General features: G+C 41.3%; 1 protein-coding gene across 4 annotated transcripts in view; it reads right to left on the bottom strand.

The window, feature by feature from the left end:
• The window catches only part of KDM1A (lysine demethylase 1A), a 54,984-nt gene extending 40,450 nt beyond the window's left edge, over positions 1-14,534 (bottom strand). Inside the window, exons 1-4 of one of the 4 annotated variants that reach the window (XM_067311703.1) lie at positions 14,206-14,534; positions 9,302-9,467; positions 3,924-3,983; positions 94-227 (exon numbers count right to left, since the gene is read on the bottom strand). In XM_067311703.1, coding sequence (XP_067167804.1) covers positions 94-227; positions 3,924-3,983; positions 9,302-9,467; positions 14,206-14,496 — 651 coding nt within the window. In that variant the 5' untranslated portion in view covers positions 14,497-14,534. The remainder of the gene's footprint in view (positions 1-93; positions 228-3,923; positions 3,984-9,301; positions 9,468-14,205) is intronic. The other 3 variants (XM_067311702.1, XM_067311700.1, XM_067311701.1) reach the window with 3 other exon arrangements.
• Positions 14,535-14,858: the final 324 nt, after the last annotated feature.

The raw sequence follows: 14,858 nt of genomic DNA, 5'->3' as shown, positions 1-14,858 counted from the left end.
ATGCGGCAACTGCCAGAAACTCTTCGCAAAGTATTATGGTACAGAAATGCCCTTTTGAACACCTTTTCTTCAATACTTTTTCAATAAACTTACTGTGCGGTTCCTGATGTACAGAAACACCTTCTGAGTCTGCTGTGGCCCACTGATTATATCTGGGAAACAGGCAGCTTCTTGAGATGTCATACGGTCATGTGGAAGTCTACTCTGGAAAGCTGCGCCCTCCACACCTACAATAAAAAGACAGGTTGTCTACAAATACTGCAAAAGAAACTGCTAGTAAGTATTGTTACACTACCCTTCCTAGCCAACGCATATAGAATAGCCATGAGGTGACATGCTGGCTTTTCATGCTACGCTTTCATTTTCTCCTTTTATTTATTTCTGCAAGACATGCAGCTTCTCAATTAGACCGTTCTTTGAATTACAGATATTATCTAGTTTCAATGAAAGAGTTACACTGGCAAAAAACAAAACAAAAAACAAAAACAAAAACAAAAACAAAACAACCCTGAAAAATAAGGGGGGGGGGGTAGCAGAATATCAATAAAACTGAACAGCTTTGTGTGGTTTCCAGTTTCTACCAGAGTATTAAAAACATTTTGGAGCCCATTCAAAGCTAAAAGATCTATAAGCCATAAGCACAATGCCAATAGTCCCCTCTCATCTGCTTCCCAGGGTTTCACTTGCACTGAGCTTCTCTTCCTAGATCAGGAGGAATCCATCTTAGCCTATCCTTTTGCCTATTTTATATATCCACAACATGCACTGCAAAGTAGTACAAACCTACTTATGCTATTTCTGTATCCCCTCCCTAAGTGTTACCTATTATCAAAACCACCAGATTTCTGCCCCTTCCTTGTAAACTATCCACACGTTGACTAATGTTGAACACATACAGGAGATATTTTCTCTGTGGAAAGACTTCATTCATAAAGGCACCTTTCCAGCTAACATAGTTTGAACAAACTTTAAAACACTGGCAGTGGACTAATACTAAAGCTATCTACCTTACATTCCTCAATCTTATTTGAATACAAATTATACTATACAAAAAGTAACAAACCAAGACACAGCTGCATGAAGTGCTGCAGCACAAATGGACTGCAGAAGGTGCATCTTGCAGGCACAAGGAGCAAAACAGAGATGCAAAATACAGCGAGGACAATACAAAACTCATATCCTAGGAAGTGACTTAAGAAGATCAGGAAAGACAGAAGAGAGGACATTCAATCTGGAAAGATATAAGCCAATACAGCCCAAGGGAAAAAAGCACAAATAATAATATAAGATTGAGATCATTTACTGAACTTGGAGTTGTTCAAAAAAATTATAATAAATATCAAAGGATATATAAGCTTGCAGTGCATGTTACACTAACCAAGACACCTGTTTGAAAGTTTGCAGTTCATGTGCAGAGGTACACGTTACTGTATTGGGGAAATGCAGGAAATCTTCTTCTTTCAGTTCTGATGCAACCACACGCCATTAATTTCCAAGCATTTTTACATCCCCAAGATGAAGAAAAAAAAATTTAAGCAAGAAAACAGTTGTGAAGCTAACAAAATTCATCCATAAGCAGTGATTAAAAGATCTATGTGATGACTCAAGGTAGAGAAAACTGTCTATAATCATTTGCAGGAATTTGACACCAAGAGGAAATTAGTAACAGAGGATATAGAGCACTACTTTGAAGTAAAGCTGAAATTAACAATAAGAAAAATTGACACACAAGTAATACTTTGATAGTAATATCCAGCTATGAAATAGAAACCCATAGCAAGGATAGAACTTCAATTTCTTGTGTAACAAGCATTCCCCTAGCCCTTTTGTTTTCCTTCTGTTTGACATCGTGACTGACCGTGCAAGCATCTGCATATGAATACATAAGCTGAACTATAAACTCTGTCACACTGTCATGCAAATCAAAGTTACCAATTCTCTGACACTTTATTAATATAACAAAACATTAAGGTTCTAGTTCCTCAAGCGCCAGCAAAATGCTCAGCAGCACAATTTTCAGACTGGCCAAACAAAGCTTTAAAATGTCTAGTTACCTGACTTCCTTTACAAACTTGTGCTGAAATGCACAAGCCCTGTCAAGATATTTTCTAACAAGTGTCAACTGATATGCACGACTGACCAACTAACACAGAACTAGCAGATGTGGATTTATATGTCAACTCCCCAGTTTCTAGATAAGCTTTGCTGTTCATCTCTTCAAACTGACGAGGCCAGAGAACCTGGTGCTCCAAATAGCCTTGAAAAGAATTCCAGGCTGTTTAAAAAAACAAAAAACAAAAAACAAAAAACAAAACAAAACAAAAAAAAAACACCTTGTGCAATCCTCAAGTGTTGGTGGGGTTGTTTTATTTATTATTTTTTAAGGGTTATATCTCTCTTTTGACAGTACTTAATTTTAAAATAAAATCTCAGGAACGGTCTTCAATGAGAATTGGTATTTAGAAGGCAGATCAAAAAACAAGATTCGACATTCGACAATTTAGAAAAAGCCTAAATATAATTAGCAAAGAGATTATTTTATTGGCTTCAACTACCAGAAGATCGTATTAGAACCTGAATTTACTTTTGCAACTACACAGATCAAAGTTAAATCACTTTCAGGTAGATTAAATTGTTCCCCCCTTATTCTTTTGTGTTTCATGAAAGCAACATGACAAAGGGAGTCTCAATCCAGAATTACATATGCTTTTTTCAACATAGTAGATAGGCAACTTTTTAATTAATGTAGCAATCGTCCTGCCTAGACTCATCTCCTCTTCTCGCACACACACATACACACATGCCAGTACCAACAAGTACCAGCAACCATTAAGTGCCAGCAACTGTGTGAGGTTTTGATTATCTTCTCCCCCACAGAAGAAATCCTGAGGGATGCTGCTCATTTAAAGACTTACTGAAACATCTGCAGATGAAAAATCCATCAAGCACTCTGAAAGAAAGTTATTTGGCTACTCAGTCCTTCAATTGCTAATGCATACCCTTGGCATACATGCAGTGTAACATATGCAGAATTTGAAAACAGAATCAATGTCTGCCTAAAAACGAAATAGACAATGCATTCTTAAATCTGCTATCCATAGCATTCAGAAATTCTGTACAAGCGATAAGATTCATAATATAACTAGGCTCCTTTACTTAAGACAGCAAGGATGCACTTTCAGATGAGTATCTTGAATTTGTATTTGCTTCAAAAAGATTAACTTCGAAGTACAGAATGGGTTCTGGAGCCTCCGACTCCTTTGCTTAAAACCCTAATCCTCACTCCTCAAGTGAGAGCGAAAGCAACAGGGTTGGAGGAAGATTTTCAGTAGCAGTCCAAAAGTACCAAATAATAAAGATACCAATTTTGTGAATTACAGTTTATACCACTGGCATCGGTGCTTAGATCAAATGTCAAATGCAAGTCACAATCCAGTCCACTGAAAAGCAGACTAATCTCCCCTACAAAGAAGTCTTCTAGGCTAACTACTGGGACACAGCTCAAACTCAATCCCATAGGGGAAAAAAACAAAACAAAAAAAAAACCACACCGACACACAGAGTTTCTTCAGCAAATTAGAAAAAGGGCCTAGTGTTCTGAAGCCCAGGGCTCTCAGCATCATTCTAACTGGTAGAAACTGGCTAGGTAAGAAGTACCTTTTTGTATTTTTGGACTCCTCTGAACATGGAGAGGAGTGGAGGGATGAGAGATCGGCCTGAGGCATTTGAATGTAAGTTAGTTTCCTTTTCCATAGTTGGTACAGACCTCAACTGATTGGAAATACCCCTCACTTTTTTTTTTAACAGGTGAGCAAACAACCTTGCTAAGTTCTGGACACCCACACCCATGCGCACTTGCAAGCATCAATCCCTAACTTGGCGGCTCTTGCTACTAAGTGGCAAGCATCAAACGCCACCCTCACCTGATGCTTGGCCGTCTCCATACCCTCCAGAATTGTCGTCTTGAAGTCCTCCTGCTTGCCCTGTGGAAGGAAAGAGGAGAACTCAGGGACCTTACTCCATAGGTTAAATCATACTGGACATAAAGGCCCGGCAGTTGGCGTTTTTAGGTATTAAATTTCACCAACTAACTAAACCCATTTTCTGAGAATCCCATCTTCTGGAATCTAAGTCCAGGGCACCGAACTCTGGTCTTCTGAAGTGTTATCCATGTTACTGGAACCCTTTAAATCAGACTTTTATGGGAAATCTAGAAGTACACAGTATGTAGCACTACTGGTGGCTAAATAATTATGCTCAACTTGATTAATGGTTAGATTTTAAATAATAAGATCACATTTCCTACTACCAGGTTAAAGATTGGGTGGATGGGTACTGTCAGATCGTATGGGTCTCAAACTATAAGAATTTGATAATCTTGCCCTTGATATTCCAGAGTCTCCCAATAGGCAACGGGATGGTTTGAACCATTCTGAAAAGCCTCTTACTTTCAAGAGAGCCTCTTCCTTTTTTGCCATAAACCCTTTCTTGAAGCTTGATGAAGGAACAACAAAGCCTATAAAAGGCACAGGCCAATTACCTTGACATTAGCGCCCTTGGCGCACCAACAATCCTTTACACACTAAGACAATCTTTGAAGCCAAGTATGTGTCAATACTGCTGATCCACAGATCACTAATGTGATCAACACCCAGCACTGAAAGACACTGGACTTTCAGTGTATCCAGAGCTGGAAAAATAAGGAAAGGTAAACACCCAGCTGAAAGATTTGAAGAGGTCTCAAATTTACCTTAGTCTAAGTCTTTAAGTCCTAAATAGCAGCCTTGATAGGACTGAAACACAACTGGGAACAGAGTATTTACAGGAAAAGATGAGCACAGCTGTGATGTCTGTCAGAACAAGCTAATACAGGTCATCTTCTTACACTCTGCTAATCTTTACAAGAGAAACCACCTCCAAGTTTAGCTCTTAAGTGATATTCTTCTACAATCAGATGTTAGTCTAAAAAAAAAAAAAAAAAAAAAAAAAAAAAAAAAAAAAACTTTTCGGCTCTGAAGAGCAGGAAGCAATGGAACACTGCAGAGACAACTGAGCCCCATTTGGCTATCCAGACATATATCAAGGCACCTTCAGAGCAGAGTTCTTCACAGAAATGTCCCAACAGTCAGCACACTGGGTGTTTTCTGAAGTCCAAACAAAACCCCACCGGAATAAACCCCTGAGCTCAAGGTAGCTAATGAAACAGTCACTTCCTAGACCATGACTGTTCAAGGTGCAACTGCTCAAGGAGCCATCTTCAAACAGGTAAGAGAAAGGTTCAAAACACAGTGGTTAAGATTACTCTGTAGATTTTAGGAAGGGGTAGACAATTTTGCCAGAATGTAGTCTGAAGCTTTCAGGAGATACCTGATTTAGTATAAAAAAAACATTTAAGAATTTGATCTGAACTATAAATTTAACTCCTAAAGCAATATACAAAAATGAATCAAGTGTTTCCATATTTTGATAAGCTATGTGCACATTTGGAACACCATAACATTTCATGTCTACAGATAAAATTAGAATAGTAAATAAACAAATTTTAAACAGTTTCAGCACAACTCTCTGAAAATCCCCACAAAATTATTGACACACTGAGTGCTTCAGAGCACTATAGTTTTACTGTGACCTAAGACATCAGCTCCTAAGAAAAGGTCAGGTAGCTATAAAAGGACTAGCCTATCACACGCTTGAATATGGCTCTGAAACAAGAAACACATTTTCACTTAGTTACAATAGAGGAGTATGTCTGTATTTTTATATAACCAGTCAGCTAGCAGGAAAGTTCAGAGACTCACAAGAGAAACTGAGACAAGAAATATTTTTATTTCAGTAGGCTTCAAAAAGTCTCAAAGCCAGGATCCTATCAGCCCAATGCATCTGCAATAGCAAGAGAAAATGCCTAACTTTACTTACATCATAAGCACTGGATTTTATTTGCTGAGAACATATTCCAACATTACAGTACCTGCTTCCACTCAGGGATGGAATAACGCAACCCAACACGAATATTTACCCTCCAGCATAGGCCATTATTTGCATGAAAAATTATACTTGTCCCTACCATAAGTTAAGAAACCGAAAAGATGCTGACATCAGCCTGTGGCAGTCATTATTCCTGCATTAGCATTGACACTGAGCAGAGGGGACAAAGCTGCTCTCAGTTTAATTGTAAAAAATATTCAATACTTCCCCTTATGTTAATAGCGGCTAAACTGTTTTCAATGTTAGGTCCAAAAAAAAAAAAAAAAAAGGCTCATTACTCATGCTGTAAGTCAATTCGAAACAATACCCAGTCTGAGTACAGAACTCTGGAAACAAGACATTCATTATACATCCTCATGCTCAGATTGCCTCTCCATCCCCACAAGAAAGTAAAAAGGAAGCTTTTCCCAAAGCAGCAAACAAACTGCTGATCCTTGCCAATGTCAATCTATTCCAGCCGAATATGTGCAGGAACAAGATCTGCTGAAAGGGTCGAGGCAACAGAATAACGGTTTGCAATCTGAACAGCAATCAGAAAGAAGGTCAGTGGAAGAGTCCATTTCATTTTGGTCCAGTTCATACAATCATCCACTGCCTTAAAATAAAGAATAGCAGCATAGGATGATCAAAACAGTGCTGAATTTAATTAAGAGAACAGACAAATCAGATGAGAAAAGACAGAGGCAGAGCACCACTAAATCTGACTAGTCATATGATATTAATCTGAATCATATTCAGTTGAACACTTCCTTGGAAAATAGCAGCTAAAAACATTGATTACCACAAACTAAGAACACTGACAAAACTAGAAAAACAGGAGCTAGGAAAGGAAATCTTCAGGAAAGCTTCAATGAAAAGGAAAATCCAATTTAGCCAATGCAAAGAGGAGGAAAAACAAAAGGAGCAAGCTCTTTAATTCCAAAGGGGACACTGGTGAACAGGAACTCAGATTAACTCAACACTGAAAATGAATTTGGAAGCTTTTTACTATCAAACAATACTTCTCAAACCAAAAAGAGAAGCAGATATAATTATGGAAATTTAAACTATCATGAAATACTCTTACCCCTTTTAAAACTGCTCTGCAACAATTTACAGTAAATCTTGCAAATCCAGACTTTAACAGTCTGCATAACCAGAACAGCTGAAATCCCCCCAGCTGAACACATTAATGGAGCCCACCCCAAGCAAGCCCAACATTTTGCTATTTCCTAAAGTGTAACAATTAATACTCTCCTCCTAATGTTAATTGACTCTGAGTACAGGGTAATGAAATACCAGCTACTGTTACTATTACATTTTTTTAAAAGTTTGCACAATTAGACTTTTCAGCACAAAAGGTAGTAAAATGAACAAGAGAGTTTTACACCTCTACTGCATTACCTAGGTTTTTGCAGGCTTTAAACACACAATGAAAATTAAAATATTTCCAGGTCTGATAAAATAAAGCCCAGTAATGAGAATAAATTAACAGTAATATACACTAACTTTTGTACCTTGTTAAATGTCATCCTGCTCTAATATTACAGTCCAATTTAGTATTTCTTATAAAACATTTATGTTCTTGCTTCAAAGAAGTGACCAAGACAACAGCTCAATTATAAATATTGCATCCATATTAAAATACAGAGCAGACCACATGCCTTATCCTGCTAACCTTGTTGGAATTAGTTGTTTCAATACACCTTAACAGCCAGCAGAAGATGAGCTAATGCTCTGGTGCCTGCATCTTAGAAAATAAAGACAGAGAGATTCAATAACGTGCATAGTTTGGGAAGCCTTTAGAAAAGACTAGCTACAGAAAGACAATGGAAAATTTCTGTCTTCTTTCACATGCCCATGTTTCATACATATTACAGGATATCTGTCCCTGGAGAAAAGACATAATGACCTGAAATCTAGTTTTAAAAACAGGTTATATCTAGCTGACTAAACATAACACCTGCAGAATAACTGCTAAACAGACTTAGATGTATACAAAATAACATAAGCCTATCACTGACTCTCTTCCACCTTTTCTTCCTTCAGAGGGTAAAAAGCTGGGAGTCCTTCACTGATTATGCCTCCAACTGAACTCCAGGATCATTCTTAGATGCACAAAATGGCATCTGAGAAATACATCGGAAGTGTATTAGTGTATTTCACAGATTAAACCCCCAAAGTGCAAGCTAAATTAAACAGCGAACTCAAGATACTTGCTTAATTATGCCTACTAAAACTCTACTTTTAATAGCTCAGCCACAACTATGAAGAAGGGGAAAGAAAAGGGGGATTTTCATCATTTTAAATGTTTCTGTCAAACATACATGAGCTATAGAATTCCTGTATCGAGGCAGGAACCCACAACTGCAACTGAAGAGAGACTGCAGGGGCAAGCCCTAACAGATAACACACACTTGTGGCTTTCAGTATTTCCGGAAAATGAAGGCGAGTATCCTCAAGCTAATATCAGATTCAAATGGTCTGTCTACACGCTCAAACTTGCTTGACAATAAGAAACAAATTAAGTGCAGAACTGAAGACAACATCTGTGACAAAACAGCAAGAGTTCAGCTATTAGATTTCAGCTATTGTCCAAAACCAACTAGCACACAATCTCTCTGGTGGCTGAACTTTGCAAAAGCATGGTTTGTGGACACTTGCTTGATACACCAACATGAGACCAAATGCTGGTAGCTGTAAACACAACAGAGGTAAAGAATGGATAGCATACTGCTAATATCATGAATTTCAGTAAATGACATTGTTGCTTCCTGAACAAGGCTGAACAACAAACTTTCCAATGTAAAGTGAAGCTTTATAACTCTGTCAAAGGTAATGAGAAAAGCACTGAAGTTTAAGCAAAGAGTATCCAATGAGAACTTAAGATTAGAATCATAGTTTAAAGTCACAGGAATCACCATCAACTAAATCTGTTCTGCACAGCAACTCCCCCAACAAATCTAACCTCATTTCTCTCAGAAGAGTAAGTGAATGTTCATATATGAGCAGGCGTGACAGCTAAGTGCCAAAGAGGCTATTCTGGTCAACAGGAAGTTTCTAAAGACATGCTAATAAGGATAAAAAAGGAAATCTTAGTATGAGAGGTTTGGCTTTGTTTGCAATTACATCATGCATATTTCTATCTTCATCAGGCTACTCTTCTGCATTTTTACCCTCCTTCCACACATGGGGCCAGCAAAAAACCACCACCAGAACAATCATTCATAACCAGATCAAAACTAGACACAGGACTCATGATGCTGCACCTGACCCCCTTAATTTCTGCCAATAGAACAGGTAAATACTGCCACAGGGAAGGTCTCTCTTTACTTACCAGATGGTTCCTCTGGCTCACTTTCATTTTCTTCTTCTGCAGGAGCTGGTGGAGGTGGTGGTGGCAGCTTTTTCTCTTTCTCAGCTTTGGCATTTCTCTCTTCTTCAGAGTAATACTCATCTTCTGACAGGTTTGCAAGACTCTCATCCATCTCTCTATACTCCACCTGTAAAGAGCACAATCACAGGATAAACACACTGAAGTAATCCCAGTCTAACTACTAAAGTGAACACCACCAGCAACATAATTGCTTACAGGCTCAAAGAAAAGGCCTGGGTTACCTTGTCCAAAATCCTATTACAGGCACCGTGTTATACAAGTCTTCAGCAGCTTAACAAGTTTCATGCATTTTCACCTCCACTACTGGCTTCAGCACTTAATTGTCCCATAGTAGGAACTTTCTCCTAATAACTAGTCCATTTAATATGTATTTGTTGTTGAGTCAGTATTGTCTTTTAACCTCCGTAGTTTTCTTCCGTACCTTTACCTCCCCGACATATTTATGGATGACAAATCCCCTTCCAGTCCAATCCATTACAGTGCAACTAAACTTTCAGTCTCCTACCGTATAATAGGCTCCTTATTCTCATTATCTACCAGCCTTTATCTTATATGCTCCAACTTGAACTTATCTGTTAAACATGGCTGACCAGAACTGTTAACAAGACTTCCTAAGAAAATCTCACCAGTATCCTGTACAGAGAGGTATCTTGCATCAATATCCTCTTCTTTAATGAAAAATTTCCCCTAGTACAGAGGATCACATTTGCCTCTTCTTCAGGATGCTCACACTGGTGGCTCAATAAAAGATCTCTCTCCTGTTTTCAGTTGAGGAGTTTTATTTGTTAGCAGAAGTTGTGATTAGTTCCCAACACAAACTGCTTTGTGCTTTTTTATAATTGAATTTCACCCCACATATCTATTATTCTAGCCCTCTAATTCTTTTCTTATGATAATTTAATCCTCTACTCCTGGCCTTCTAACCTCATCTCATTAGCCCACACAAAATAAAACCCACTTCTGAAAAATGCCGTTAGTAATCTCCAAGTCTCTCTCCAGAACTCTAGTGCTGCAGTGTCTCTCTTCAGCACTCTAGCTTGGATTCAGCTGTCTCGCAGCTCAGACTTAGCAACACAAGAATCATACTTCAGAAGGATTATCAGAGACAACCACAGTACCATGCATACCTGCAAATTTGGTATACATGATTTTGATCACTAGAAGTAGCTTACAGAGCTAAAATTAGTAACAACAAGGATAAGATCTAACACAGAATAAGATCACAGATAATGATTTAGAAGGAATTTAGAGCTAATTAAGCACCTAACCACAGAGGAGCTGTTTAACGCTCAAAGTTCAAACTAAATACAAATCAAAAAGCACTACCAAAAGAAGGCATCTACCAAAATCAGTCAGGGAAGACTCAAGAGTTACACAAATACAATGTTTAGTAGCCATCTATACCATACAGCAAGACTCTTCTATTGACAGATTAAAGTATCTATGACTGAAGGTACACGGGATGGACTGGGCTCATCTCACAGCCCACTGAGGCCTGCCACATGCCTTCCAATCCTCTCTTCCCTCTCTGCTCCTGGCCATTTAGCTGGCACAAGGTGTGTGGCACATAAAACTATCGCATCCCTTTACCAGGCAATTCCAATCACTAAGCCAGTGGAACACTAAATCTCTTCCCACTCACTCCTTGAGAAGCAGACAGGCTTCTCCTGGGTGGAGAAATGAATCAGCTTACTCTGTGATCACAAAAAAGCCAGAGTAGGTTCAATCAAAGGAGCTGGAACCATGTAGGTGTTAACAGGAGTGGAAAGAGACTTCCCCCCTGTGCCTTCTAAAGCGGACAGAAGCTCAGAGACACCTGATCTCTGTTGGTCTAGCATTTCTTGTAAAACTGGAAGTTTAAAACTGGAAAAGAACAAAATACATTTCTGCCAAATGTTCATCTGTTGTCTAACACAAACTGATGAGAGTATACTGCACCTGTGGCACATTTCAGCACTGATAACGAAACAGGAATGTCTGTTTAACAGAAAAGATAGATATTTTCAAGTTACACAGCACTCGGAATCTATGCAGGTCTGAAAGGGGTATACATTTTCTGGAGATCTTCAGTTTAAACATTCAAATTGTCCACTCTTAATTCCTGTAAATCCTCTCAGGCGAGTTAATACACTAGATTCAGAATGGGAAGGTTGAACTGAACCATTCTTGTTAAGATTTCCATTTACCTCAACTGACTCCAAACCATACATTATATTTCTTGCATCATGACTACTTCCATGTTATTGACTCATATTCAAGAACTACATTAAACAACATACCAATGTGTGTCATGTGTCTTAAGTATTTCAGAAGAAAGATTTGCAAGCTGGAATTTTGATTTGCAGTGCCTCAGATCTTGAACTGAACTTTGAAATTCTTCTTCAGTATTTCCTTATCAGAGTAGACACAATGAATTACAATCACAGCATGTTTGCTATAATTTCTTCTTGTTTAAACCTAAAGGCCAAAATAAGTAAGCGATAATCCTTTAAGGATACGAAGGAACAAGCAGTAAAGGGGAATCCTATAACAGTAAAAATTCCAGTGACCGTAAGATAATGAGAGGTCACTCTTTCTTTCCTCAACTGATTTTTTGTATCAGTTAAGCAAAATAATGAATTATCTTTATTGTCATATATATTTTGTTTTGTTCTCCAGTTAAAAAAAAAAAAAATTAACTTACTGTAACTTAAAGGAACATGGAAAACCCAGGAGATACCCTAAAAGGGTACTGTTTAAACAGTTTTAAACATACTGTTTAAAACACATAGCTGTTTTTCCAAATTAAGAAAGATTTGTCTATTGCTACTGAATTTCCCTACCTATTGGAAAGGAAAAAAAGCATGTCTCCCATACAGAGCCACTGAGAAAATAAAAAGAAAAAAGCTAGTGTCCCTACAGGTCACCTTCTATCTTGAGATGACGAAAGCATTTCTCATCAAAAAATGAATAAAGAAACTTTCACTTTTTTACAATGAAAGCTCAAACATTAAGAAGGGCATCAGTGGGCCTTATTCAAAGCCACATTGGGAAAAGCATGTATAGGAAAGCCTAAGTTCACTAAAACACTGACACACTCAGTGATCTGCTTTAACTTCAGTAAAACCAAACCCAAAATGGAGGGTCCCCCCCCCACACACGTTCTCCCTCAACCACCTCTCACACATACACAGAATGCTTTGATACATTAAAAATTCACACAGTGTGGAAGATCTGGAGATTTCGATATGAACAATGACATCCCTATCACTAACTAGCAAACCTAAGTGACAAAGATCAAGCAATTTCAAATATTTACATTCCATTCTCTTCAGCATGTTCAGTTGCTCACTGTTGAGCAAGTGTGTTAGACATTACGCCGCTACCAGGATCTTCTGTGAATTCCCACTCTGAAGCAAATTATAGTGGTCTCAGAGTATCAATTATTTGAAACCAACACAAACTAGTTCTACCCTCAAAAGAAGCTTTCTTACCCCCTCTGAAGTTTCCCTTCTCCCTTGAGCTTGCACAACTTTCAAAGAACAATCAAGTCCGAAAAAATTAATCTTTTCCCAAGGTTTATTTTTAACCTTGGTAAGATCCCCAGTTGAGTTCACAGCACAAATATTTGCACTAATTCACGGCAGTGCCACCTTGGGCTAGCTTAAAGTGATCATGGGAATGCTGTGTTACAGGAGCTTAATGTCCTCAGCAAATGATGCTGTCAATGCAGAGAAACATCACTAAAGTATAACCTGCAAATAGTACACCAATTCTTACCTGCTAACAGGTAAGACTGACCTTATCTGACAGCTCCCAAGTGCAAAGGAAGAGTCAGGCTATCATGTAGCATAACTACACTCAAGAGTAAGATATTCAAAGACACAACTACAGTACATCAGTCACAGTTCCTAAGAGTAATTTCAGCTTCTATATCAAACATACCCAGGTCTGGGCACACCCAAGGTCTTCAAAGTATTTTGCAACAAGGTTTCTGAGCAAAAGATGTTTCATACAAGTAAAGTATTCTCATATGTTCATAATAACTTAAGGATGAATGACACTGCAGGCCCAAACTGCTGGAAGCTGTTCAAGGGCCTTTAGCTTTCATCACTAAATTTCACCTCGAGCTCCCTTAGCACAGTACTGGTTCAGCTCTCCAATGACAAATGAAGGAAGCTGAAGAACAGTGCAGAGTATGACAACTACCTTTACAACCTTGCAAGACCAGCTCTGTTTCAGGCACATTATAATCCTTAAGAGAGACTCCCCCCCTATACTCCTAATAACACTATGAATGTGCTCCTAATGAAAACACAAGATGGTAGAAATTTAGATTTAGCAACGCTTTTTAAAAAAAAAAAATTAGTATTTGACCAAGAAGCCCTACACACCTCGGAGGTCTGCTGCAGACTCTGCAACAGTGCACCTAGTTCTTGTGAAGATCAGCACTGACGATGCCCGACCACGTTAGCTTCCTGCAAGCCTGCGTGTTTATCCGTGAGGAGCACTCGGCTCCCCGGGCAGCCCGTGAATCAGGGCCACTCGTTAACGCCCGACCAGACCGGCGGCGGCTCTATGCAGCCGCTCACGCCGGAGAGCTCGGCCCAACTCTCCCCCCGGGCAGGGAACGGTCCCAGGGGCACCCGCCCCGCAGCCGCCCCCCGGCTCGGGGAGCCCCCGCGGGGCGGCACCGGCTCCCCGGAGGAGGCGGCGGCGGGGCACGGCGGCCCAAGGGCCGGAGCACGCCCCGCCCGCCCGGGGGCCGCGGCGGCTCCCGCCCAAGGCCCTGGCACCCGCCAGTGCCCCGCTCCGGCCGCCGCGGAGGCCGGCTCCAGCCCCGCTGAGCCAGGCCCGACACCTACTTTGGCCCGCTTACGGCGGCTGGTCCTGCGGCCCTCGGGGGTCTCGGCGATGCCCGTGGTCTCGGCGCCCGGCGCGGGGGCGGCGCCGGAGGCCGGCGGCTCGGACAAACCGCCCGGCGGCGAAGCCCGCGGCGGCTCCTTCTTGCGGGGCGTTCGTTCCGAAGCCCCGCCGCCCTCGGCGGAGGAGCCCAAGGCCCCCGGCACGGCGGGCGGAGGCACCGGCGCCTCAGGCCCGCCCTCGCCGCCGCCGCTGGCCGCCGCCTCCGCGGCCTTCTTGCCGCCCGACAGCATCGCCTCGGCCCGCGCCGCCGCCCCGGACAAAGGAGGCCGCAAGCGAAGTGCAGGCACCGCCTCGCGACGTCAGCTCCGGCCACCGGCGCGCGCGCGTGCGCAGACGGGCGCCTTCCCGCCCCCCGGCAGCGGCGGGCTGACACCCCCCCGCCCCCATGGCGGCCCCTCGAGGGGCCGGCGGTGGTAACTGCGCTCTGCAGCCGCCGGGGGCGCCCTGACGCTGTGGGCGGGAGAGCGCGGAGCCCAGCGCCTGCGCGTGAGGGCCTGACGCGGCCCTGGGCCCGGGGGGACGCTGCCTCGGCGTCCGGCCGCGGAGCGCTCTGCGCCGGGGCGGCAAGGCCTGGGCGCCCGCCCTCGCTGCG

This window comes from Apteryx mantelli, chromosome 27 (genome assembly GCF_036417845.1).
Source record: "Apteryx mantelli isolate bAptMan1 chromosome 27, bAptMan1.hap1, whole genome shotgun sequence".
Taxonomy (NCBI): domain Eukaryota; kingdom Metazoa; phylum Chordata; class Aves; order Apterygiformes; family Apterygidae; genus Apteryx; species Apteryx mantelli.
Note: the sequence above shows the minus strand (reverse complement) of the source record. Positions and strands in the feature narration are given on the sequence as shown.